Genomic DNA, 27,094 nt, shown 5'->3' on the forward strand with positions numbered 1-27,094 from the left:
CCTCTGTTAGGTTAGTCTTTTTTTTCAACGAGACGCTGCTTTTAAGACTGTGGATCGTATTAATTGATAGCAATCACTCGAACTGCAAAAAGATGCCTTGTATGCCCGCGGATGTCTTCGTCCCACAGACGAATTTCGGTACCGTAACCCAACCAAAGCAAATACGGTGGCAAGGTTTAGTGGAGATATTCAAGCACTTCAACACCAATCATAAAATTTTCCTGGATTCGAAAACACTTGATCGTCCGTTCGGGTTCGAAATCGCCTTAGGCAGAGTTGCCCCGCTTTAATGGGATCGCATTTGATGCATGCCTTCTACTGTGAAGCTTAAAATGGGATGAAGCTTAAAATGGGATGAAGCTTAAAATGGGATGCACCGCATCGTCTTCATGCCGTAGGCTGCCTTATCCTCCGGGGATTCCTGTGACTTCAACCATCAACGGCCCAACTTTGCATGATGGGCTGGGAGAGCTAGCCATGCTGGCTAGGCAGCACCTGTTCGGGGTATTGTTACGATAAATATAAGCCAGAAAGCGACGCCCGTCCATCATCACGAGCGTAAACTCTTCCCAATGTCCGAACTAGCGATACCCAAGGCAAAAGTTGTCTGGTGGGATGTCAGCGACACTTACGTACGTTGCCCCTACTGTGACAAAATTCATTGCCACGGCTTCCAGGCGCCTCGTTATAGCACCAGGCAATACCGAGTTTCTCACTGTGGAGGCCCGTCGTACAACCTCCAGTTCCCGCTCGCAGATAGCGGAGATGAATCGTGGTACGAAATCGACAAAAAGAGGGTTATGTTCGTTACGGCTGGAGAGAATCCCGAGGATTACTTTTTGGCTCTAGAAGCCCCTCGGGTTCTCCACAACGTGAGCAATCGACGAAAATGGACCGACTGTACCGAAATGGTTCACATGGAACTTGATGGGGTGGAAGCATGGGATCAGAAGTTGATAGGCTTCATCAAGAGTTATCTGGTTTGCGGCCAAGTTAGGCAAGTCCGCCGTTATCTCGAAACCTCGCCAGAGAAGGATATATTTCTTCATGGAGTGAATGCCTGGGAGACATCAATGGTCGAGCCCGAGCCCGAAAGCGATAACGATGAAGATTCCAGGCCAAGTGATATTCCGGCCGACCGGACTGGGTCTCGGAAGCACGTGATTGTCGAAACCACTGGTGAGACAGCTCTAATCTTGGCAGCCACCGAAGAGAATCACTCAATGGTGGAGCTCCTCCTCGAATTCAAAGCAGACCCCAACGTGGCTGACATGTACGGCTGGACACCGCTGATGGCGGCTGCGCTGTGGGGTCGGAGGAGAAACGTCGAAATTCTCTTGAAAGCTGGTGCCAAGAAGGACCTAGAGTGTACAGACAAGGGCCACCGGAGGCGCGCCATTGACTTTGCCCGTGACCTGCCAGAGAACGTCGAGGATCGATCGCATGCCGGTTACAAAGAAGACACCTACAATAGGAAACTCGACAGAAGATACATCATCTGTCTTCTCGGCGGTGTGGATGAGGTGGGAAACCACAAAGAAATAAGACCCATAGGATTTGCATTCGAGAGATCGCCAACCATCAAGAGCTTGCTCTCATTTTTCGCCCACTTCGACATGCCTGGGCAAAACAAGACCATCGGCGTCCTCTGGCGCGGTCACGATTTCCCCGTCAAGGCGGCCATGAGCGGCTGGGCAAGTGTGGAATCGGGGGCAGTTGCCCAAGGAGTACATTTAATCGACGGCAGGGATTATACAAGCGCCGTCTTTGAGCTCTGCAAGGTCGTTGGGCATAAACTGGACAGCCATGATTATGATCAGGGCAAGGCAGGCCAATTCTACGCATCCCATGCTGAGAAGCAACTGGTCGCGTACTTTGTCGACCGGCATCTGTTCCTCTCGGCTGATCCCCAGCACGATCGTCTGCTGTCTGTGTTGGACCAAATCCCTGATCTGTCCCGTTTGAGACTGGCTGACAAATCGAATGTCGCTGTTTCCTTTGAGGAAGCAAAGCTCGCAAAGCTCGCCGAAGCTCAACCCTCCGCTTCACTAAAGCAGGCGAAAATCATAGTCTCTCGTCGGGTCTGTCCTGACTGCAGTTGCTTTATTACCCGCGTGAACGCTTCCCTTGGGTTGCAGCTATCGGTCCTTTCGTCGGTTGCGTGAGCAAATGCTGTATCGGGGAGCGAGTCTGAGAGGGAAAATGCGCTTTTGTGCTCGTGGAACAATTGCAAAGTACTGCCTGTCGTTGACTTGGTCAGAGCAACTGGGCTCCGGCCCCGGGTGCTCACCTACGTCAAGAAGGGGGCAGCCCTAAGGGCCGCACAACGACGGCTACCGCAGGGCCAAAATACGCGGGACATACTCTGGCTCGAAATTAACGGAATACTGTTTGTTAACGTATATAGGGCTCCGGGCACTGAAGCCGCGCTGGAAATGGTATGCAATACCGTGCCAAATGGACCCACGGTGCTAGGCGGCGATTTTAACGTAGCGGCTGCTGCATACCAGCCGGGCCGCGCAAACGCACGCGGAGGGGACCAACTGACGGCATGGGCGCAAGCCCAGGGGATGAGTTTCACAGGAAATATCGGCGTGCCCACCCACCGCGACGGGGGTTTACTGGATATGGTCTTTTCCAACCTCCCCAGCACAATAACTGTGGTTGACAGCAGTCTTTACACAGGCTCCGACCACGAATCCCTTTATACCACGCTGCGGACGCGCGGCGCCCCCCGCCCGGAGGCGATCAACGTTTCGGTTAGGGACGACCGGTTACCAAAGTTCGCGGAGCTACTTGCTTTTGGCATGCAAGACATGCCGGACCCGGGATCCGCGGCCGATGGCTACGCATTGGACGCGTGGGTAGCTAAATTTACAACTTTATGGGAGCAAGTGACGTGGGTCGTGGGTACGCCGGCGGGAAAAAGGGGCAGCTCGGCTCCCTGGTGGACCGAAAACTGCCAGCGGCTCTGGTCCGAATTCCAGCGGGTTAAACGGAGCGCTGTAAATAGGGCAGACGCCTCTGCCGAGGAAAAAGCCTATACGAAAGGGGTGCGGGCCGCGAAGCGGGAGTACTGGAGGCACCGGATCGACCAACTGCGCGACGATAAGGATTTGTGGAACATGGTGGGCTGGCTGGGAGCCGGACCACGCCTCCGGTCCCCGCCGCTGGTTATTAACGGCGAGCAAGTGAGCGAGCCTTTAGCAAAAGCGGAAGCACTGCAACGGGAGGTGCTTGGCCGATTTTCGGCGGAGGATGACCTGCAGGGAGACCCCTTGGAGGCCTGGTCGCCGGACGAGGCTAAAATCCCTTGGGACACCCAGGTTAGTGCGGAAGAGGCGGAGCGCTCCTGCATTGGGGTTACGAGCACGTCCCCGGGCATCGACGGAATGACCGTCCGGCTACTAAAAGCCGGATGGGTTTCGTTGGCCGAGCCGGTGCGCAGGCTCTACTAACGTTGCCTGGAACTCGGACATTTCCCAGCGCCTTGGAAGAAGGCCGAAGTCGCGATGCTACCGAAAACGGGGAAGAAAGACCGGAGCAGCGTTCGATCCTGGCGGCCTATAGCCCTCCTCTCCTGCATCGGAAAAGGCCTCGAGAGGCTCGTTGCACGCCGGATAGCTTGGGCCATACACGACAACGGGCTCCTTAGCTGCACCCACGGCGGTGCCCTACCCAAACGATCGGCGACGGATCTGGTTTGTGCCCTCGCCCACGATATCGAGCAGGCTCTAGCTCGCGGGGAGGAAGTCACCCTTGTCGCATGCGACGTCCAAGGCGCCTTCGACGCCCTCCTCCATGGGCGATTAATACGGAAAATGCGGAGCCTTGGGTTTAGTAAAATGCTCCTCAGGTTCGTAATTAACTTTTTAAACGACCGCCAGGCCCGAGTCCGGCTGGAGGGTACGACCACGGGCTTTAGGCGGCTTGGGTGCGGCACCCCGCAAGGGTCTCCCCTTTCCCCGATCCTATATATGCTATATTTGGCGTATCTCGTCAAAAACGGTACGAAGTGGCGGTTGGCATACGCAGACGACGTGCTTACATGGAAATCGTCACCCTCGTTGGAGGAAAACGTACGTTGGCTGGAAGATAAACTCCGGGATATGCACGAAATTGCGGCGGAAGAGAAGATCCATTTTGCAGCGGAAAAGACAGAGGTGATCCATATCACTAAGAAAAGGCACGGTCGCAACCCGGAAATCCGGATTAATGGTAGAACGGTTACCCCGGTCCAACTACCGGGCGGTCGACGCGGACAAAGCGCCTCCGGGGCCGAGCGCTACCCGGGCATGCGTTGGCTTGGTTTTTGGTTCAGCCGACGGCTAGACGGGCGCCGCCACGTGGCCGAAAGGGCTGCCAAAGCAATGGCGGTCGCTGCCCACCTCAAGAGCTTTGGGGCAGTAAGATACGGACCGCCTGCGGCTGCACTTCGCAAGGCAGCGGTGGCATGCGTGGGTTCCTCGGCCACCTACGCAGCCGAGGCATGGTACAACCCAGCGCACAAGCAAAGAGGACTCCTCAAAGCATTGAACAAACCGCTGGTTTTAGCGGCACGGGCAATCCTCCCGGCGTATAAAACCACCCCCTCGTCCACTGTTCTCAGGGACGCAGGACTACCCTCGGCCCGCGTCGCGCTGGCCTACACCCGCCTGAAATACGGCGCCCGACTAAGGCTCGCGGACAAGGGGCACCCCCTTGTCAGCCGCCTGCGTGAAACACCTCGTGCCCGCAACTCGGGCCATTCGGCCACGACCCTGCAAACGGCTGCACAACTTCTCCCGCGGATCCGGAGACTAGAGTTGCGCGCACCTCGCAATGCCCCGGATTCTCGCACTGACCCCACCGGAGGAGTCCCGAAAGAGGAAGCGGCCCGCCGCTTTATCAAATGGCTGGACATGGTATCACCTGACGATATCGTGGTATATACGGATGGTTCGGAAAAACACGAAAACAACTGCGTCCAAATAGGGTACGGATGGGCCGCTTTTAGGGCGGGCCTGGAATTTGCCGCAGGCTCCACATTTATTACGCCGGAAAGCCACGTTTTCGATGCCGAGGCGATTGGCGCCCTGAGAGGGCTACAGGCGGCAGCCAAGGCCCAGCCAGGCGCCCGGATCTGGATTTGTGTGGACAGCACCTCGGTTATTTGGGGTCTTAGAGGCGACGCGCCTCGCTCGTCCCAATGGGCCTTTCTGGAGTTTCATAACCTTGTCGATCTACTCCGAAAACAAGGTACCGAGGTTCGGGTCCGTTGGTGCCCTGGGCACCAGGGAATCCCGGGAAACGACCGGGCTGACGAGCTGGCCAAGGCCGGCTCCGCCGGACCGCCGGACCCAGACCCGAGGGCTCAGCAAACCACGTATAGCGGTGCCGGCACGGTCCTCAGAGCCATTCTTTCCAATATAGAGAAGGACTGGTGGCGTAAAGAACTCTGTGAACGGTCCCCCGCATATAGGGAATGGAAATTCCAATACACACCGAAAAAGGAGCCCGAGGAACTGCGTTTGCCAAGACCCCTACTGGGCCATTATTTGGCCATGAGGACCGGCCACGGCGATTTCAAGGCCTACCATGACCGTTTCAACCACCAGGATGCAAACACCTCGTGTGCCTGGTGCTGGAAGCGGACCTCCCCTGAGCACCCGGTGCACTGCCGCTATTCGCGGGCGGTGTGGAGAAACTGGCCGTGGCCTAATAACGACCGGCCGGCCGGGCCGCCAAATCGCGCCCAACGCTGGAAATTCTTCCAGACAAGCTTCGGGCAACCGAAAAGCTTTGAGGCGTTTTCGATAGCCACCAACTACTTCAGCGCCCGCCCCAGAGCGGCCCGCCAGCGCCCCGCGCGCCACGAACGCACTTTACGCCTAGGGACACCGATCGTAAACGACTCGAACTCAGACGAGGAATAGACTTACTGCCTTTTCACCCACACTTCACGGCACAAGCCGTCAGACGAACCCTCCGTGCACCTTAGGCACGGGGTCGCGTCAGTGAACTATCCCCCTAAGCAGGACCGGGCCCGAACCCGGTCAGGCACGATCCGCCTCTGCCCTCCTTGTTTTCCCCCTGTGTAAATAAAGAAGATAGAACGCGCGCCGAGATACCCCTCGGGAGGTTGCTAACGGCCGGCTAACAAGCCGGGCCGAGCCCGGCGTTAACTAATACTACTACTACTACTACTTGGACCTACATATTACTATTAAGTTTATTTTCCTCCGCTCTACGTTCTAAAATTAACTGCCCCATTTAATAGTTAATATTTAAGTGCGAACAGATGTATATTCTAGGTTTAGACAGTCTAAAAAGGCTCTAGGTAAACAAAAATGTATATGCAGTACGGTTGTACCCTTGGATTTTAGTCAGTAGTGCATGGATGCCCATATTTCACAACCTTTGTGCGATTGGGATGGTGACTACGTAGCGAGTAATCTCGTGGTAATGCTAGAGGATAATATGCTAAAATTCGACGCACAACCATATTTAGTACTACTAGAGCCACTGCATACTGCACTGGGGTGCCGAGTCAGGTCATGGCATTGACGGCCATCTCCGAACAAGGCAGGCTGGACCTGGGATCCCAGAATAGCAGGATCGCCGCCAACTTTGGATACTTACATAGCGCGCCTAGGCATCCATTGGCATAAATCTTTGTTGAGTGCTGAAAAATGTAGTTCTAGGTAACTATACCCAAACCCTGATTTTTGAGTCACTAGATCCTGACCGCCACCTTTCATGCGGCTCCGGTTGGTAGAAATAATGTAGCTACATTCTCGGGATTCAGGGTGCAAAGTAATTCATCCGCAAGAAAAAGACCGCGAAGATGGAGGTGATAAAACTGGTTTCTCTGTGTTTTAATGTGACACTAATCTGATAAGAGAGCAATACCAACATCTTTTCTACCCTTTTTTCTATCTGAAGACCTTCATCTTCCTTAAGTCTCATTAAATAGCAGGGTCATTGTGTCAAGTAATTATAAGAGAAAACTGGACCGATACTTGAGGCTTCGCGTTGGTATCCCTCTTGACTAAGAAAGGCACCAGCAAAGAAAACAGAAAAACACCAAAGCAAAAGGCCAACAGCACAGGCCAAAGGAGAAAGCAGTAGAGACCGCGAAAAGACTTGAAAGTGGCAGAGACAACGAATCAAAATGTTAAAAAGCCAACAAGGAAAAATAACTGGTCAAAACATAAGCATTGCGGATGAAAAGATAGCAAAAAGAGAAGCAGAAAAGAAACACCATTAGACTAGAAAAGATCAACTACAAGGACATGCGCAAAGCTTAATGAGCGAGAAATGAAAACAAATTTAGCGAGAAAAGAGCAGAATTGCCCCCCAAAAAAACATGTTTCTGCAATCTGTCCCGTTTTCAACCACAGCGTCAAGATATAAAACTGGCAGGCGGCTTGCAGCACCTGCTGGACTTTCGCCTAGGCGTGGAAAGTCCTGGGTTTGCGGCCGGACGAGCCCTTGTGACTCTCAGTCTCGATGTCGTCATCAGGCGAGCTCTCGAGGGGCACGCCATGGATGTTATGGGTCGGCGACAAAGGGGGTGCGGAGTGACCAGGGCCGTAGCTAATAAGGTCACGGTGCACGCCCCGACCACCGGTACTGGGGGCGGCATGGTCGGCGTTGATGGCATTGCCGCCATGGCGACGGCTGAGAGGTTTGGCGCCCCCGACATTACCCGAGCTCGGCGGCTTGTTCAAAGTCTGCCGAGTCGCTCCCTTCTGCTGTCCGACTGGCGCCTTTGTACGCCGCCGAGTGCTGCGGCGCTCATCATCGCTGTCGTCGCTGTCCGTGTCGCTGTCGCTCTGCCCGTCGTGGCGGTGCGTGAGCGACTGGATCCTTTCTTCCCCGCGAGCTTGGAGGCCACGAGGCCTCGGGGCGTGTGTATCCGAATACACGTGGTTCGGTGAGAGCAGGGACGTGCCGTCGTGTACAGGCTCGGGCCTGTGTCGACTGAAAGCCTTTTGGATAATGTCGCTACGCTCACGCGCACTCTCGTGGTCGTCGAACTGTACCCAATCGGAATTGGGCGGGGTCCCTGCGAGCACCGGTGCACCGTCGTGTGTAGGCTGGCGGGCTGAAGCGGGCTGCCCGGCATGGTGGGCGATTCTGTGGCGGGGGCTGCCGTTGCGGTCGTGAGCATTCCCGACCTGAGCCAGCGCCTGGGGGGTGAGAGCCGCGATGAGCGCGAGCTCGATCCATTTTAAAAACTGCATTTTGAAAGTGATGCAAGAAAAGAAACGAAAAGAAAGAAAAAGAGAGCTAAAGGAGAAAAGAAAAAGAAAAAGAAAAAGAAGAATGGGAAAACGTTGTTCTGGTTTGGGTGGATGAATTAGAAGAGAAGTTGGAGACCCCTTAAATGGATGATTCTAATTCATTTTATACCCATTGGCCACACGGGGTGAACCACAGTACTGAAAGACATTTAGACATCAGCATGGGCTCCAGTGCATAAAATAGCACCAGCATCCTCACGGATTTTGTTCCTTGCCTCGTGGACTGTTGGCTGTCAGCGGCGCGAAATTGGCGATTCTGAACAACTAGATGCGCTGGTAGCCTCCACATGGTCTATTTTTCTACTATAATGGTAAGGATAAAAATTAATACCCCTGAACAGTGATGGCAGATTTGCAGATGTGTGGAACCATTCGGACTTTACCAGTTTTAAATAGTAATCCCTGCCCAGATTAATTAAGAGCACAAAACTTTATACATGGGTGGCCGAACAAAACATAGCAGGTAAATAGAAGTATTATATTAAAATCAAATTTGAAATTATTTACAGATTATATCTGCCAGGCGATCTACATACCGTGGGCGTTGATTACGTTATGTATACGTTAAAATATTGTTTCCAACCGTTTACGTAATTATAATCCCGGGATAATTCCCTAATTTTTCAATACGTTGCCGTAATATACTACATGGGATTTCCTTTAATTTTCGTATTTCTTTTTGCATATACTTTTTTTTTTTTTGCTTTGTCCCAAACGTTTTCGAAAAGACTTTAAATCCGAAAAAGGGGCTTTTACCAATTTAATTGTTCGTGGGAATTTTCAAGTACCTGGATTTATTTTTTCGCAAAAACTATTACGAAAGCCGGAAATACCCACAAGGTTTACACCATTGAGCGACTGTGCCACGGGAGGTACTTTTACGTTTACCATTATAGTAATCATAGTATTTTAACGGATCTCTCTGCCTGCCTCGCGCGGCCAATGTTTTGCACTGTGGAAAGCAATTCCTGTTCTGGTTGACGACTCGGTGATTCTGTCAATGCACTGATCCGTGCAGATTCATTTTGTTCTTGTTACTTTTCTTTTCCCCCCATTTTCGTGCAATCCCTCAAGCGGGACCCTCTCTATACTATAGTACATCTTCGACAGTCTAACGCGCCGCAAAGAAGTCGGGGTAAATGTAAAAAGAGTCAGGTCAACCTCCAGGGTCATGCCTTGTACGTACATTCAGAAGCCTGTATACGAATATTATTCTGGGGTGCGGGAGACGTACTATAGTAGGTGGTGTGTTCTATTCTTGGACAACTCGTAGGGCCATACGGCTATTCACCCGTTGCTCTGTCCCTCCCTGTTCTTTGTGCACTTAGTTCAACGCCATAATACAACCGCCAGGGCAACGGACAAGGGGCGAAAGTCCAGAAAACAACCAAAAATCAATTAGATAAAAAGCAAAAATATAACAAGACAAGCGAGCCAAATCGATTTTTTTACCATGCGTTCTTGAGCTAAGGGTTTACAACTGCCACTCCAAACCAGTCATTCGGTGCAGGCGTAGTGGGATGTGGCCTTGAGGATTTGATGGACGTGTCGCCCCTGTTGTTGATTCCCATAAAAATATTAATAGCCTCGGCATCGAGCAATCAGGCATTACAACTGCTGGACTCGGTCAAGTCAAGCGTTTGTATAGGCCGGTTATTTTGTGGAAAATCCTGGAAATGATTGTTGCCAATGACTTTCATTTCGACCATTTCCTTCGTTGTCCGTCAGGCAATCTGATTAAGTGTTTGCTTAGTTCCGGGTTCTGTTAATTACGAGTACGGGGATCCAAGTCGTGAGAGTTTAGAAAAAAAAACAAAAATAACAAGAGACAGTCATCGTGCATAAGAGCCTCATTCAGGGATGTCACTCATGTCATCCGTGCTCGCTTTCAATACGCGTCAGTTTACGTGGTATATCGATGTGGTGCTAGTTCTGGGAATAACCCTGGCTTACCTCGTGTCCGCGAGTAATAGCAGCAAATCTTTGCCAGTTTCTATTTTTGACCAGCGAAAACAGAAGGTACAGCTATTCCTTGAAAGCTGGCAGCCCTGGGTGCCCGGGGGTATTCTTGCCAGGATATATAAATTTGGTGCCATCGTTTGGCATCTTCCATACCTCTTCTAAACCTTTTCTGCTTAACCTTTTCAGGATAGGGCAATTGTGCCGACGGTATGCTGGGAGGAATCCCCACATTCTATATACGAATGTACGTGCGACTCCGAGGTTACGGGTAGCCTTTTGCATGGGCAAGAGTTGCTATAATAATCTGCAGATCTCATCGAGAGATTCACCGTTGTTGTCCAGGGACCAGCGTTGCCAGGGCGGCTCAATTGGAGGTTGAACTTAAGCCGCAATTGTTCCTCGATACGCGATCTTTTTAGCTTTTGGCGTCCCGGCACCGTGTCAGGCGCCGGAAAAATCTCGGCAGTTGGGCCCGGAAAAGGGATAGCTGGGGCTCACAGCGCTTCCGTCGTGTGGGCATAGTGGTCGCTTCCGTCTTACGTCCAAAAAAAAAACCCAAAAAAAAAAACCGACATCGATGCCATTTGGCTTGCTGATTTCTCAACAATATCTTTATTTTTAATGTTATATTTCTTTCATTCTCCTGTAGCGCAGTTGGTGTCAGTTTGTAATTCCAGCGGCAGTAAGTGCATCTGAGGTGATATGAAACCGGGGTTACTATGTATACTATGTGTGCTGCGGCAGAGGGGCTGAGGGTAGGATGGCGCACATCACAATGCAATTTGAAATTACAGCCCCTGTTGGTTTTATGCGCCACCTCCCATACGTCGATCATCTTGCCGACGGCTACCTTATTTCTATCCAACATTTAAGAACAACAGCCCTCCCGTTGTCAAATCGGTTGTTGTTGCCTTGGCACCCATCTGATTGTCAGTCAACCACTCGTTTGAGACCACCATTTAATTGAAAATTCTCTATTTAATCAACGTCACTCTTTTCATTTCCATTAATTTCTCAAGATGCGCGCTTCATTCATTGCTATTGCTGTGGCCGCAGTTGCCGTCCAGGCCGCTCCCGCAGTCATCGAGGCTCGCGATGACGTCGCCGACGCTGCCCCCGCCAGCACCGCAGCCACCAACCCCGTCGTACCCGGCATACCCGCCGCACTCCCCGCTATCCCCGCCGCCTGCTCACCCACCCCGGGCATTGACACCGTGGCCCTCTACGACAAGGTTTTTGCCTTTCAGAAGGCGTACCTGTTTGACAAGAACAACAACGAGACCTTCAAGTACTATACCACCGACTTCCAGGTATGCTTTCTTTGGACTTTTTGCCATGCCTCCCCCCCCTCCGTAAATAGGTAGCTTTTGAAGAAGAAGAAATTCCCTAACAGTAATATTAACACAAACAGAGCATTTGGCGCCGCGGATCCTTTACCAGGGACGAATTTTGGGCCACAGACAACGTCCAAAACTGGATGGGTGTGTCGAGCTATCCCACGGATTCGTCCTTCAAGGACAACAGGCTGCACGTCGCCTATGATTTGGGCGTGAACAGGACCGGTCATGCCGGTGACGATTTTGTCTGGAAGGATGGCTGCATTATCTCGCAGCAGCAGACGCCCAGCTAAGCAGGTAATCCTACTGCACACGATTGGTAGAGTCAGCCAGAGGAAGCGAAACACATGGTTGGATATTTCCTCATTATCTTGCTCATTGGAGAATTATAGGAAGTGCTCACTTTAATTGAATATATTTAATGTATGATGAAGAATTGAGACTACCTATCCAAGTCTCAACCTCGTTTTATTGCGCTTCTTATCGCCAACATGTGAATAGGGAATAATCTACTCTGCGGTGACATTAAGCTTTTGTTAAACTTAATACGCTTTAAGTATATGCTATAATCTTACTATAGCTAATTTTGCTTTACCATTTCATATTATCCCTTACCTTATTCTTCCCTCATTCTTGACCTGCACCTGCAAGAACACGAGTTTATAAAGCTGCCTTGGCTTTCCCCAATCAAGATACTCGACACAAGCACGCTTACTTAGTAAGCTGACCTACCACCAAGAATTCACACTTCTAAAGCACCATTCCATGTCAGAGGAAATAAAATATTATGTATTTTTGGGATGATAGGAGGGTGTTACGACCAGATAGTTGGGCCGGTACCAGAGAGGCCAGGTGGGGTCACACCCCTCCTGACGACACTCGCCCAAAAGAGATACCGACCGGCAGAACAACAATTACCTAAGGACAAGGCCACGAGATTTCACGTGACCTTACGTGACGGCCAAGTAAATGGATCTCTATGATCTGTAGAATCTCAGTTGAGAATCACAGATTAAACAGATCAAGAGGGATTATATTCGGAACATAGTCTATATAAGGTACGCTCATTACCCTGTAGATAGATTCGATTCTAGGATTGCTTAGCAGCAATCAAACTCTAGTTAACCTTAATACTTACTTGAGAACGATTATAACTTCACCCCCAGTCATTGAGAACCCCAGTTACCCAGCCAGACGCTCAGTTGCTTCAACCCACTGTACTTTACCCTAAGAACAGGTTACCCGATACCTTGATCGTAACAGAGGGCTTCAACAAGCCGCAAAAAGACGCTGGTGCCGCACAGGCCGGGTTTGGCTGTCCTCACGATCGGGTAGAGCGCAAACACAGACGCACGTCAACCCCGCATGGCATCATGGATTATTTTTCACTTGTCTGCGTCGATTTACCTTGTAGCTACCTAGTTATGCAAATAACCTGCTACGCGCGGTAATAAGTAGGAAAAGGCCAAATACCCAGCTGCTTACGCCAGATTGCAGGATGTATCATGTGCTTTGTCAGCTGCATGGCAAAAGTTGATTGTCTGAGGTACCTAGAAACAGGGTAAAGGCGGATGATTCGGTCTAGACGTCATAGCTTGCATGTGGGTTGTAGTACTGGAGTTTGGTACACCCAGCTGGTAACCAGATTTTGCTCACCGTGAATCATTTCGGTCTCGCATACAATTCGTTCAACTGACCATGCCATTTTCTCATCGATTCGAGCTGGGATATTGCAGGTTGGTCAGGTTGGAAGGAACTTGAGGCTGGAGACGTGGGGGACCGTCTAACCTTGATTGTGCGTGGAAGTCTGGTACTACGTAGTTGCAGTGCATTAGCGTTTCTCGCCCTACCTGTTTTGATGACACTATGCACACCTTTGGGGATAGAGGGGGCATACAGCTGACGGAAGCTAAAAGGGTTTGATTCCTCGGATACGTCACAAGCTATCACGAGTCAAAAATTAAAATAAATGCGCTTTCAGAACGGTCACATTAATCAAAGGTATGTTAACCAAAGCGTACCTGATGTCTCTTAGGAAAATTATACATCTGAGCTCATGGCCTGATTGTCGGATACGAGGCGGCTTGATATGACTTGATGACAGTTTGGACGATTGTTTGGCAGGGATTAATATACGACTGTCAGTAGGTACACTGGCTGACCAACTTGAACTACACCCCCGTAGGTACCGTTGGAGGAGATGGTACGAGGACTTGTTGCGATACAACATGAACCTGGCAAACCGAAAAAAAAGAAGAAAAAATCAGAAATCTTCTCGGCGAACTATAAAATCGATATGAGGAACGAGCTTGACTCCCTGCACTCGGGTTCCCTCCCATATGCAACTATTACCTCAAATGAAGTTCTGGAGTTGGGATGATTTGTGATTGACCTATTCCGTAATAGCGCTTCTGCTACTCTCTAGTGTTGGCAACTAGCACGCACCTTTCTCACTTGTTATGTACGTAAGTGTTACGACCTGACAGTTGGGCCGGTACCAGAGAGGCCAGGTGGGGTTACACCCCTCCTGACGACACTCGCCCGAAAGAGATACCGACCGGCAGAACAACGATTACCTAAGGACAAGGCCACGAGATCTCACGTAACCTCACGTGACGGCCAAGTAAATGGATCTCTATGATCTGTAGAACCTCAGTTGAAAATCACAGATCAAACAGATCAAGAGGGATCATATTCGGAACATAGTCTATATAAGGCACGCTTATTACCATGTAGATAGATTCGATTCTAGGATTGCTTAGCAGCAATCAAACTCTAGTTAACCTCAATACTTACTTGAGAACGATCATAACTTCACCCCCAGTCATTGAGAACCCCAGTTACCCAGCCAGACGCTCAGTTGCTTCAACCCACTGTACTTTACCCTAAGAACAGGTTACCCCGATACCTTGATCGTAACAGTAAGCTAAAACTCGAAAGTTGTATTTCTGCCAATGTCGTGAACTTTTAGCTTCCATGGTTTTCTTTTGCCGAGGGGTTCCCAATGAGGCTGACCATATATATATGCTTGTGGAATTGACAGATACTAGGCACGGCAAGTATGAAGGCTAACTGCATCTGTGGAGTGTTCTCGGTCAAAGCCTTACCACACCTGCCTCTTCTTATACCACAACATCAGACGCTTGGAGCAAATTTCGTACGCACTACGGCTTAAAAGACTACGTGGTTCACTTTGGCCGTTCTGAACAACACGATTCATTGCACGCCGTCTGGAAAATCCATAATCCCAATCTCTTGATCGTCGTAAAAGTGCGGATGGAAAACACCTGACAAGGCCAAGGTTTTGACCCCTCACGGCCCAGGCCGCAAGAGACCTCGTCAAAAGTGGATCAAGGTCAAAGTTCACCCGCCCGCGCTAGTGACGACCGCCTGAGGTGAAGAGACGAGGAATATTGTTGGGGCAATCGAGGAACTACTATGTAGTAGATAGGCCAAAAACGGGTGTGAATCTGGTATAAGACCTTGTTTACCACGTAAAGGGTCATGCAAATACCAAGGATGCTGGGAAGTAGCCGCCCCTCTTTCCCCGCTCCTCCCAAAGGAGAGGTTATTTAACGCCGGACGGAGTCGGTGGCGAGTGATGCGAGGAGCGATGCACATGCTATTGTTGTGGTTCTTTACTTTACCTCGTCGTGCAGACAAAGTTTTCCAGCTCCCCGTTGGCCTAGCCAAGTTTTCTCTAATTTCCAAGGTTGGACACCTGACAACTTGAATTGCAACTGGTCAGGAGCCTTAGCGTCGAGTTTAGCGTGACTTTTTTCTTTTTTCTTTTTTTTTTCTATTTTCACCACGCCGCCATTTTGCTTCGCTGGCGTTTTCCTGAATAGTGCTGCATTCCGCGGTCAGGGTATATTTCATGATCGAAACAGGCTAGAGCTGGTCTTGTCCTTTTTTTTCTTAGTTCTTCTGCACTCCTGCATAAAAGCTTATTCTCAATCGCGGATGAAGTTCGAGCTCACTCACCCCGTGTTGGAAGACGAACCCCGGAGAAAGGCAAAATATGTTATTTCCTTATCTGTTGATCGCATCAAGACAGCTCGAGGTCGAGAGTCTGAGTTGGGCTAGAAAAGAGATGGTTCCTCTTTTTTTTGCAGCACGGCAAATCCAAAACCTTGCATTCATAGATACCCGTGCTTGGCATTGTTTTTTGGCATGCGGAAAGGAAGAGAATATTCTCCGAAACATCAGCAGAATACCATCCTAGCAGATCAGGCCTTTTCTCCAAGGTACCTGAGTACACATTGGCTCATTCTTGGTCGAGGACAAGGAAATCCCTACCCCGAGGGCACAACCATCTGATCACCGGCGCAACGGCGTGTCTCAGGAACAAGTTGCCTAACTTGAATAGGATGACAAACACGCTTATCCCAAAACACGGAGATCAGGAAAGGCCTCTGGGAAGGAGTATGATCATTCTCATATAACAGGTCCATACTCGTTTTAAACGAGGGGACTAGAGTGGCTGCAACCAAACACAAATGATTTCCCACACCTCTCACCTACGCCGAGTGTTGCAGAGTGTTATAGCAATCGTCGATGCTCCAATGCAAAAGAAAGTCGGGAAATAAATATGTATTTACCGACGAGATTGTGTACTACAGCCATTGTGCTGGTATCAGTCGTCACCGCTTTGCCTGCCCCCATCAATGGGGCCCCATCTAGATCTAGTCTAGAATCCCGGCAAAACGTAGCGGCTGTACAGGTGAGAATATCCTTTCTGAGATGCGTGGTGAAAACATTAGACTTTATACACGCTGAGCCTACTTGTCTTCACGTCACCTACTTGCCAACCAATCACTAACGGACAAACAGAATGCCGATGGCAACTGCGCAGATATGACCGTCGTTTTCGCCCGCGGAACCACAGAGGCAGGCAATGCCGGAACCGTCGTGGGGCCACCGTTCCTCCAAGCTATCCGGAAGCTGGCCCCAGGCCTCAGTGTTAATATGCAGGGCGTCCCTTACCCTGCCAATTTTGCAGGCATCATGGCCGGCGGTGACAGGCAAGGCACCGCAAAAATGTGTGTTTTGACCACTTCCCCGAAGACCCCGATGCTGCCAACTCTTTGCAACCCTGTATTGCCGTATCAAATCCAAGAAGAAACAAAAAGAAGAAACAAAGAAAGCAGTTTGCTGACAAGAACCAAAATTGTAAAAAACAGGGCAAACATCATCAAAACCCTGGCGACCGACTGCCCCAACACCGGGATCGTCATCTCGGGCTACTCCCAAGGTGCGATGCTCATGCACAACGCGGCGGCGCAGCTCGACCCAGAAACGGCCTCGCACGTCGTGGCGGCCGTCTCGTTCGGCGACCCGTTCAGACGCAGGCCCGTCAACGGCGTGGATCAGTCGAGGACGTTGGTGGTGTGCCACGCGGGCGACAACGTCTGCCAGGGCGGCGGCATGATCCTCCCGGCGCATCTCACATATGGGCAGGACGTTGGAAAGGCGGCCGCCTTTGTCATGGAGGCAGCCGCAGCTGTCGTCGCGAGCATGGGAGCTGCGCCGGCCACTGAAGCTGCGCCGGGCACTGAAGCTGTCCCGGGCGCTGGAGCTGTCCTGGGCGCTGGAGCTGTCCCGGGTACTGGAGGTGCGCCGGGCACTGAAGCTGCGCCGGGTACTGGAGCTTCCCCGGGCACTGAAGCTGCGCCGGGTACTGGAGCTGCCCCGGGCACTGAAGCTGCGCCGGGTACTGGAGCTGCCCCGGGCACTGAAGCTGCGCCGGGTACTGGAGCTGCGCCGGGCACTGAAGCTCTCCCGAGCACCGGAGCTTCGCCGGGAGCTCAAGTTGTGCCAAGGGCCGAAGGTTCATCAGGGGCCAGGACCCTGAAAAAGGGGCCCAGGGCTCTACCAGGCCCCGGGGGTTCACCAATTCCAGGAGGTCTCACGGGTATGGGACCCTTGTTGGGAGCCGGACCTCTGGCAAAGGGCGGAGGCTTGCCAGGCTCCGGCGGTCCAGGAGGTTTTCCAAAGGGCGGAGGCTTAGGAGGGGCCGGAGGTTTAGGAGGGGCTGGAGGTTTAGGAGGGGCCGGAGGTTTTCCAAAGGGCGGAGGTTTAGGAGGGGCCGGAGGTCTAGGAGGGGCCGGAGGTCTAGGAGGGGCCGGAGGTTCTCCAAAGGGCGGAGGTTTAGGAGGGGCTGGAGGTTCACCACGCCTCGGAGGCCCACCAAGAGCGGGAGGATTACCAGGCCTCGGAGGTCCTCCAAGGTCGGGAGGTCCACCAAAGGCTGGAGGTCTACCAAGGGGGGGAGGTCCACCAAAACCTGGGGGTCTACCAGGAGCTGGAGGTCCACCAAAGCCTGGGGGTCTACCAAAGGCTGGAGGTTTACCTCCCGCCGGAGGCCCCTCGAGCGCCGGAGGCTCACCAGGTGGCGGAGGCTCATCAGGCGGCGGAGGTGCATCGGGTGGCGGAGGTGCATCAGGCGGAGGAGGCGCATCAGGCGGAGGAGGCTCGTTGGGTGGCGGAGGTGCATCAGGTGGTGGCGATTCGTTAGGTGGCGGAGGCTCATCAGGCGGAGGAGGCTCGTTGGGTGGCGGAGGAGGTTCGCTGGGTGGCGGAGGCTCATCAGGCGGAGGAGGCTCATCGGGTGGCGGGGGTCTATCAGGCGGCGGGGGTCTATCAGGCGGCGGAGGCCTGGCAGATGCGGGAGGTTCATCACCTGGCGGAGGCTTACCAGATACCGGTGGTTCATCCGGTGGCGGAGGATTGTCAGGAAGCGGCGGTTCCCCAGGCGGAGGAGGTCTGACAGGAGGTGGGGGATTACTAGGCGGTGGTCTGCCACCAGGTGGAGGTTTATTGGGCGGAGGCTTACCAGACCCTGCAAGCTTACTAGGAGGCGGTTTGCCGGACCCCGCAAGTCTACTAGGCGGCGGTCTGTCAGGGGGTGGAGGCTTATTAGGCGGCGGTCTACCAGGTGCGGGAGCTTTACCAGACCCTGCAAGCTTACTAGGAGGCGGACTGCCAGACCCTGCAAGCTTATTGGGAGACGGACTGCCAGATCCCGCAAGCTTATTGGGTGGCGGTCTGCCAGATCCCGCAAGTCTGCTAGGCGGCGGTCTGCCAGGAGGAGGAGGCTTACTAGCCGGTGGTCTACCCGGAGGTCTGGCAGGTGGCGGAGGTTTACTAGGTGGCGGTTTGCCAGGAGCTGGAGCTCTCTCAGGTGCCGGAGGTTCGACAGGAGGTGGCGGTTTATTGGGTGGTGGTCTACCAAGCCCTGGAGGTCTCACAGGCGGCGGCGGTCTGTTGGGAGGCGGGCTATCAGGAGCTGGAGGTCTGCCAAAGCCCTCAAGTTTATTAGGTGGCGGCTTGCCAGGAGGTGGAGGGTTATCGGCCGGCGGTCTGACAGGCGGCGGCGGTCTGTTAGGAGGCGGACTAGCAGGAGCTGGAGGTTTGCCAAAGCCCTCAAGCTTGTTAGGTGGCGGCTTGCCAGGAGGCGGACTAGCAGGAGCTGGAGGTTTGCCGAAGCCCTCAAGTTTATTAGGCGGCGGCTTGCCAGGAGGTGGAGGGTTATCGGCCGGCGGTCTGACAGGCGGCAGCGGTCTGTTGGGAGGCGGACTATCAGGAGCTGGGGGTTTACCAAAGCCCTCAAGCTTGTTAGGTGGCGGCTTGCCAGGAGGCGGAGGGTTATCGGCCGGCGGTCTGACAGGCGGCGGCGGTCTGTTAGGAGGCGGACTAGCAGGAGCTGGAGGTTTGCCAAAGCCCTCAAGTTTACTAGGTGGCGGCTTGCCAGGAGGCGGCGGTCTGTTAGGTGGAGGTCTGCCGGGCATCAAAACTGTCCAGAATACCGGAGGCAAGGCTGTGGACGGTGATAAAGACGAAGTCACGTCGTGATTTGCAGTGCGAGTGTGACTGCGACGGCTGGTGTTAATTTGGTTCGTTTTGGTTTAGTTCAGTTTTGTAATATAATATTTGGGGGGTTTTGGAGGCGCAAGCAACATTCTCTCAGGCTATCAAAAGAATTTGGGCCGTCAAGTAATATGCAAATTGGCTTTCTGTACCCCCAGATCCAAAATAAGTCAAAACCTTTGCAGATGCGATTTTGAAATTTGCGGTTGGAGCTACATAGGATGCAAATAGTCGCAAAAGTATCGTTGCACTTATAGCTAGTATATCCAGTCCATCTTCCGTGCCGGGCTTCACTGCCAAACATGATCCAGAATCAGTATTGCCCCGACAGCACCTTCGAGAATTTGCTGACCCAATGCTGTCGTGCCCGTGGCCTTCCAGAGTCAATGTTCTGGACTTGGATGAATGACAGGGCATAAAATGGACCAACAGCTGCCTCAACGTTTCGGGGACCACTCAAGCCCCGTGCAAAATTCGGCGTTTTTGAGATAGATTGATGGGTGTTTGCCATGTTTTAGGAGATAAGAATCATGTTTGAAGTTAAATTAGTATTGGAAAGTTGTGATTTACACATGACTTGATGTTATCATAATATGGTTTCTTACCAAATTTGCTAATCGGGGAACTTTGTCATCGGCATCTTTCTCACAACAACGTTGTCGCCTTTCATATTCAAGATGTTTGCATATAACGCCCCTGGTGCTAACGCAATTAGTAACATGGTCTTTCCATCATGAGTTTGTTACCCCGTATTTGGCCTTAACATCTAGCGGATTGTCCCAATCGCGATAGACAGGTTTACGCCCGAGGACGTCGAGTAATCACCGCCACCGCCACCGCCGGAATCAGATAATAAGGAGGCAAGGTTTAATGCTGCCCACAAAATCCGTCTGCTGCACTAGCGGAGCAAGCCCAGAATAAATTAGTTGCAGTGTTTTCGGAACGCATTGTAAACTGTGGAAGGCGGTTTATGAGAGTAAACAGCTTTATACAAAAGATAAAAGAGGAATAAGATTGTGTTGTTTAAAGAGTTCAAGGATTAGTTGCTTGGGGTAAGCTTTTCCAACAATATTAATATATACTTATTTTTTTAAAACCTAAATCAATGATATAACATGTCTTGGGCTACGGTATAAGACTTAAACGGTCTTTATCATGTAATGAAACTTACTAATTGGTTTCTCCCGGTGCCAGTATGTTAACTTATGTGTCGTTATTTCTTTAAATATAAGTATTTTGGACAATCAGGATCGCTTGCCGCTAATATTTGATCTCATTATGTACGCCGCTTACAAATACTTTCTAACCGTGGCCGTTAACTTAGATTAATAAGTAATAATAGTAGTGGTGGTATTAATAAGGGCGCTTAATAAAAGTATTCACTATAGAAAGTCTATTTGTATAATAAATACAAAGTTAAATAAATTCAATAATACAAGCTTTGCTTTAATTAAAAGGAGTTTAGTACAAGGGTTTTAACCCCGCATAAAATAGTTTCAACTGATTACATATATCCGGCTTCCATTATTAAAAGCTACCATAAGCGGGTATAATGGCCGCTGTACTATAAAATAAAAGGACCAATCAAAAAATATTCATTTCGTTTTCCCTGATTCCACATTTATGCAGCTGTCATATTCCATCCTAGAAACCCTGTTTACAACCCCACTCAGGCAAGCTGTTAACATTGACGCATTTTCTATAAAGCGCGAAATTGCTGACTTTTCCTTGGCCCTTGGGCGGTGATAGGGAATGCATTCGGCCTCGGCAAAGGTGAGCTAGCATGGTGGTATGGTTGGGGGCCTTTGATAATCTAGCTCAGCTTCCTGACAGGCTACAAGCATCCTCCACCATTCATGGGTCAGACCCACCTTTGTTAGCGATTCACACCCAAACACACCAATAAGCTTAACAGCTGAAGAATTTTCGCCCTCCGGGCGCTGGTCGTCATGGCCTCACCAGAGGTCTCAAACCGCCGCGCGCGCCCGCAGAGCACGCCGCAGGCTTTGCCGCAGGGCCAGGCCGAGTCGGGACACGTATCTCTCGACACGCGCACCGCTAACGCGCCTCAGCCGGCTGGCCGCGGAAGGTACTCCAGCCTCCCGGCCCTGGCCATCAAAACACTGCAGCAGGAGTTGGAAAACGTGGAAACAGTCGGCAGCTGGCTCGAAGAGGTCTTTGCAGCCAAGCTCGAAAGTTTACAGGCCCCGGAGGACGCCGCGCTTAGGAGAATTGTTCTTGAACTTGACGACGTGATCAGCGGCTGGTTCCTCAGTCGCACCCTCCCTGAAAAAGAGCGTTCGCGCTCCCCGTCGCGTTCGCCGACCAGTTCCAGCGAAAGGCGCAGCATTTTAATTACGAGGACGGGCACGGCGTCGTCGGCCTCTAAAGGCAGAGGCACGCCCACTAACAAATCGGTCACATGGGCCGAGCGAGCCGCCACGCCACCAGCGGCGGCCCCAACGCGAATCTTAACCCCGGCCACGCGCTCGTACCCGATACGTACGACGCCCGGCAATGCACCTGACAGCTCCGCAACTCCCTCCCAATCGGGCCGGGACCGCTCCCAAGCCCCGAAACGTTTGACAGAACAGCCGTCCAACCGCATCCTGATCCGCGTAAATGACAAATTGCGGATGGTGACGAGGGAGCCATACGCGGTAACGACCAAACTGGCCGAATTGGTCTCGGTGCCACACAGTGAAATCCCAAACGCCAAGCGTACCCCCACGGGCTGGGGTGTTACGGTGGCCTCTGAGGAAACACGGCAAAAACTCCTCAACCCCAGCGCGGTCAAGGCCATTATGGACGCATTGGACGCGCGGGAAGTCACTGTCCCGACAACCTGGCACACATACGCCGTCTCTGGAGTGCCCCGAACGCTCAATTGCCTGGACGGAAGAAAGGACGTACATGAGGTAATCCAGGAGGAGATTACCGTGGCAGCAGGCCAGCAGCCAGTCAACTGGCATATTTCCAAACATGGTTACGACCCACATACGGCTGAGGGCACGTGGATAGTGTCCTTCCTTCAACCCGTAAAGCCCTTTCAGCTTTTTGGAGTGTCGAAACGTGCGCGGAAGGTTGAAAAATCACGCAAAATTACACACCACCACGACGGTTGCCAGGGATATTGCGAAATACGTCGCTGCGTACGGCAAGCGCGTTGCGGCATATGTGGTGAAGCAAAACATGCGACAGAGGAAGAGCCGTGCAAGGCAGCCCCCAAATGCGTCAATTGCCACGGCCATTTCCCATCCGGACATGAGAATTGCCCTGCCCGACCTTTAGTGGTAAATGGGAAGTTTGAACGACCTTCACAGCGTAAACTAAAGGGGATCCGCAGAATCGGACGTGCCAACCGTGCCGCGATTATCAACGACCGGGCTGAGGCGGCCCGCCGAGAGCCAGCACCTGCAATCCCGGTCCTAAACACCTCATCGCAGCATTCGCAAACCTCGAGCTCCCGATCGAGCATTTCAAATAAAAGAGCGCGGCCATGCGAGGCGGCAGGGGCGGACATCCGCAACTTCCTGCAGGCTGAACAGGAACGCGTGCACGACGAAATCGTTTGGGCAGCCGAAATGGAGGAGGACGCAGCGGCTGCCGAACCTTGCCCCGCTGATAGGATAGACTTGGAAGCAACCCGTCGATTAATATGACGAAATACTCGCTCGGCAATATGCAGCGGGAATGCCTCGACGTAGTTTGGGCCAACGTAGGTAAAAGGATGGGTGTGCATCTGAGCCTATTGGAGTTGTGCCACCAGAGAAAGGTGGACCTGGTTAACGTTCAAGAGCCATGGTGCGGGCTAAATACGACTACACAAACGCACCCGGGCTATGATATTTTTGCGCCAGTGGACGAATGGCACGCCAACACTTACGAAGCCATGACTGGGCTCCGGCCCCGGGTGCTCACCTACGTCAAGAAGGGGGCAGCCCTAAGGGCCGCACAACGACGGCTACCGCAGGGCCAAAATACGCGGGACATACTCTGGCTCGAAATTAACGGAATACTGTTTGTTAACGTATATAGGGCTCCGGGCACTGAAGCCGCGCTGGAAATGGTATGCAATACCGTGCCAAATGGACCCACGGTGCTAGGCGGCGATTTTAACGTAGCGGCTGCTACATACCAGCCAGGCCGCGCAAACGCACGCGGAGGGGATCAACTGACGGCATGGGCGCAAGCCCAGGGGATGAGTTTTACAGGAAATATCGGCGTGCCCACCCACCGCGACGGGGGTTTACTGGATATGGTCTTTTCCAACCTCCCCAGCACAATAACTGTGGTTGACAGCAGTCTTTACACAGGCTCCGACCACGAATCCCTTTATACCACGCTGCGGACGCGCGGCGCCCCCCGCCCGGAGGCGGTCAACGTTTCGGTTAGGGACGACCGGCTACCAAAGTTCGCGGAGCTACTTGCTTTTGGCATGCAAGACATGCCGGACCCGGGATCCGCGGCCGATGGCTACGCATTGGACGCGTGGGTAGCTGAATTTACAACTTTATGGGAGCAAGTGACGTGGGTCGTGGGTACGCCGGCGGGAAAAAGGGGCAGTTCGGCTCCCTGGTGGACCGAAAACTGCCAGCGGCTCTGGTCCGAATTCCAGCGGGTTAAACGGAGCGCTGTAAATAGGGCAGACGCCTCTGCCGAGGAAAAAGCCTATACGAAAGGGGTGCGGGCCGCGAAGCGGGAGTACTGGAGGCACCGGATCGACCAACTGCGCGACGATAAGGATTTGTGGAACATGGTGGGCTGGCTGGGAGCCGGACCACGCCTCCGGTCCCCGCCGCTGGTTATTAACGGCGAGCAAGTGAGCGAGCCTTTAGCAAAAGCGGAAGCACTGCAACGGGAGGTGCTTGGCCGATTTTCGGCGGAGGATGACCTGCAGGGAGACCCCTTGGAGGCCTGGTCGCCGGACGAGGCTAAAATCCCTTGGGACACCCAGGTTAGTGCGGAAGAGGCGGAGCGCTCCTGCATTGGGGTTACGAGCACGTCCCCGGGCATCGACGGAATGACCGTCCGGCTACTAAAAGCCGGATGGGCTTCGTTGGCCGAGCCGGTGCGCAGGCTCTACCAACGTTGCCTGGAACTCGGACATTTCCCAGCGCCTTGGAAGAAGGCCGAAGTCGCGATGCTACCGAAAACGGGGAAGAAAGACCGGAGCAGCGTTCGATCCTGGCGGCCTATAGCCCTCCTCTCCTGCATCGGAAAAGGCCTCGAGAGGCTCGTTGCACGCCGGATAGCTTGGGCCATACACGACAACGGGCTCCTTAGCTGCACCCACGGCGGTGCCCTACCCAAACGATCGGCGACGGATCTGGTTTGTGCCCTCGCCCACGATATCGAGCAGGCTCTAGCTCGCGGGGAGGAAGTCACCCTTGTCGCATGCGACGTCCAAGGCGCCTTCGACGCCCTCCTCCATAGGCGATTGATACGGAAAATGCGGAGCCTCAGGTTTAGTAAAATGCTCCTCAGGTTCGTGATTAACTTTTTAAGCGGCCGCCAGGCCCGAGTCCGGCTGGAGGGTACGACCACGGGCTTTAGGCGGCTTGGGTGCGGCACCCCGCAAGGGTCTCCCCTTTCCCCGATCCTATATATGCTATATTTGGCGTATCTCGTCAAAAACGGTACGAAGTGGCGGTTGGCATACGCAGACGACGTGCTTACATGGAAATCGTCACCCTCGTTGGAGGAAAACGTACGTTGGCTGGAAGATAAACTCCGGGATATGCACGAAATTGCGGCGGAAGAGAAGATCCATTTTGCAGCGGAAAAGACAGAGGTGATCCATATCACTAAGAAAAGGCACGGTCGCAACCCGGAAATCCGGATTAATGGTAGAACGGTTACCCCGGTCCAACTACCGGGCGGTCGACGCGGACAAAGCGCCTCCGGGGCCGAGCGCTACCCGGGCATGCGTTGGCTTGGTTTTTGGTTCAGCCGACGGCTAGACGGGCGCCGCCACGTGGCCGAAAGGGCTGCCAAAGCAATGGCGGTCGCTGCTCACCTCAAAGGCTTTGGGGCAGTAAGATACGGACCGCCTGCGGCTGCACTTCGCAAGGCAGCGGTGGCATGCGTGGGTTCCTCGGCCACCTACGCAGCCGAGGCATGGTACAACCCAGCGCACAAGCAAAGAGGACTCCTCAAAGCATTAAACAAACCGCTGGTTTTAGCGGCACGGGCAATCCTCCCGGCGTATAAAACCACCCCCTCGTCCACTGTTCTCAGGGACGCAGGACTACCCTCGGCCCGCGTCGCGCTGGCCTACACCCGCCTGAAATACGGCGCCCGACTAAGGTTCGCGGACAAGGGGCACCCCCTTGTCAGCCGCCTGCGTGAAACACCTCGTGCCCGCAACTCGGGCCATTCGGCCACGACCCTGCAAACGGCTGCACAACTTCTCCCGCGGATCCGGAGACTAGAGTTGCGCGCACCTCGCAATGCCCCGGATTCTCGCACTGACCCCACCGGAGGAGTCCCGAAAGAGGAAGCGGCCCGCCGCTTTATCAAATGGCTGGACATGGTATCACCTGACGATATCGTGGTATATACGGATGGTTCGGAAAAACACGAAAACAACTGCGTCCAAATAGGGTACGGATGGGCCGCTTTTAGGGCGGGCCTGGAATTTGCCGCAGGCTCCGCATCTATTACGCCGGAAAGCCACGTTTTCGACGCCGAGGCGATTGGCGCCCTAAAAGGGCTACAGGCGGCAGCCAAGGCCCAGCCAGGCGCCCGGATCTGGATTTGTGTGGACAGCACCTCGGTTATTTGGGGTCTTAGAGGCGACGCGCCGCGTTCGTCCCAATGGGCCTTTCTGGAGTTCCATGACCTTGTCGATCTACTCCGAAAACAAGGTACCGAGGTTCGGGTCCGTTGGTGCCCTGGGCACCAGGGAATCCCGGGAAACGACCGGGCTGACGAGCTGGCCAAGGCCGGCTCCGCCGGACCGCCGGACCCAGACCCGAGGGCTCAGCAAACCACGTATAGCGGTGCCGGCACGGTCCTCAGAGCCATTCTTTCGAATATAGAGAAGGACTGGTGGCGTAAAGAACTCTGTGAACGGTCCCCCGCATATAGGGAATGGAAATTCCAATACACACCGAGAAAGGAGCCCGAGGAACTGCGTTTGCCAAGACCCCTACTGGGCCATTATTTGGCCATAAGGACCGGCCACGGCGATTTCAAGGCCTACCATAACCGTTTCAACCACCAGGATGCAAACACCTCGTGTGCCTGGTGCTGGAAGCGGACCTCCCCTAAGCACCCGGTGCACTGCCGCTATTCGCGGGCGGTGTGGAGAAACTGGCCGTGGCCTAATAACGACCGGCCGGCCGGGCCGCCAAATCGCGCCCAACGCTGGAAATTCTTCCAGACAAGCTTCGGGCAACCGAAAAGCTTTGAGGCGTTTTCGATAGCCACCAACTACTTCAGCGCCCGCCCCAGAGCGGCCCGCCAGCGCCCCGCGCGCCACGAACGCACTTTACGCCTAGGGACACCGATCGTAAACGACTCGAACTCTGACGAGGAATAGACTTACTGCCTTTTCACCCACACTTCACGGCACAAGCCGTCAGACGAACCCTCCGTGCACCTTAGACACGGGGTCGCGTCAGTGAACTAACC

At 53.1% G+C, this 27,094-nt stretch overlaps 7 protein-coding genes across 7 annotated transcripts; 5 read left to right on the forward strand and 2 right to left on the reverse strand.

The window, feature by feature from the left end:
* Positions 1-572: 572 nt before the first annotated feature.
* On the forward strand, positions 573-2,165 carry MGG_17658 (uncharacterized protein; the record flags this gene model as incomplete). Its single annotated transcript, XM_003719498.1, has 2 exons — positions 573-632; positions 744-2,165. 2 exons carry the CDS (start codon positions 573-575, stop codon positions 2,163-2,165), a joined length of 1,482 nt encoding a protein of 493 aa, XP_003719546.1.
* Positions 2,166-7,433: 5,268 nt separating this feature from the next.
* On the reverse strand, positions 7,434-8,228 carry MGG_17659 (uncharacterized protein; the record flags this gene model as incomplete). The annotated part of the gene is made up of 1 exon (XM_003719499.1): positions 7,434-8,228. The coding sequence occupies one exon, from the start codon at positions 8,226-8,228 to the stop codon at positions 7,434-7,436; it is 795 nt and encodes a 264-aa protein (XP_003719547.1).
* A 1,929-nt stretch (positions 8,229-10,157) lies between these two features.
* MGG_17660 (uncharacterized protein) lies at positions 10,158-10,772 on the forward strand (the record flags this gene model as incomplete). The annotated part of the gene is made up of 3 exons (XM_003719500.1): positions 10,158-10,307; positions 10,437-10,494; positions 10,561-10,772. 3 exons carry the CDS (start codon positions 10,158-10,160, stop codon positions 10,770-10,772), a joined length of 420 nt encoding a protein of 139 aa, XP_003719548.1.
* A 497-nt stretch (positions 10,773-11,269) lies between these two features.
* On the forward strand, positions 11,270-11,880 carry MGG_04263 (uncharacterized protein; the record flags this gene model as incomplete). Its single annotated transcript, XM_003719501.1, has 2 exons — positions 11,270-11,560; positions 11,662-11,880. The coding sequence occupies 2 exons, from the start codon at positions 11,270-11,272 to the stop codon at positions 11,878-11,880; spliced, it is 510 nt and encodes a 169-aa protein (XP_003719549.1).
* A 4,564-nt stretch (positions 11,881-16,444) lies between these two features.
* MGG_14959 (cutinase) lies at positions 16,445-17,441 on the forward strand (the record flags this gene model as incomplete). The annotated part of the gene is made up of 3 exons (XM_003719502.1): positions 16,445-16,629; positions 16,771-17,401; positions 17,427-17,441. The coding sequence occupies 3 exons, from the start codon at positions 16,445-16,447 to the stop codon at positions 17,439-17,441; spliced, it is 831 nt and encodes a 276-aa protein (XP_003719550.1).
* A 54-nt stretch (positions 17,442-17,495) lies between these two features.
* MGG_17661 (uncharacterized protein) lies at positions 17,496-19,377 on the reverse strand (the record flags this gene model as incomplete). Its single annotated transcript, XM_003719503.1, has 2 exons — positions 17,496-17,845; positions 17,940-19,377. The coding sequence occupies 2 exons, from the start codon at positions 19,375-19,377 to the stop codon at positions 17,496-17,498; spliced, it is 1,788 nt and encodes a 595-aa protein (XP_003719551.1).
* Positions 19,378-21,208: 1,831 nt separating this feature from the next.
* MGG_17662 (uncharacterized protein) lies at positions 21,209-22,847 on the forward strand (the record flags this gene model as incomplete). The annotated part of the gene is made up of 3 exons (XM_003719504.1): positions 21,209-21,229; positions 21,529-22,608; positions 22,803-22,847. The coding sequence occupies 3 exons, from the start codon at positions 21,209-21,211 to the stop codon at positions 22,845-22,847; spliced, it is 1,146 nt and encodes a 381-aa protein (XP_003719552.1).
* Between the last annotated feature and the right edge of the window lie 4,247 nt (positions 22,848-27,094).

This window comes from Pyricularia oryzae, chromosome 6 (genome assembly GCF_000002495.2).
Source record: "Pyricularia oryzae 70-15 chromosome 6, whole genome shotgun sequence".
Classification (NCBI taxonomy): Eukaryota; Fungi; Ascomycota; class Sordariomycetes; order Magnaporthales; family Pyriculariaceae; genus Pyricularia; species Pyricularia oryzae.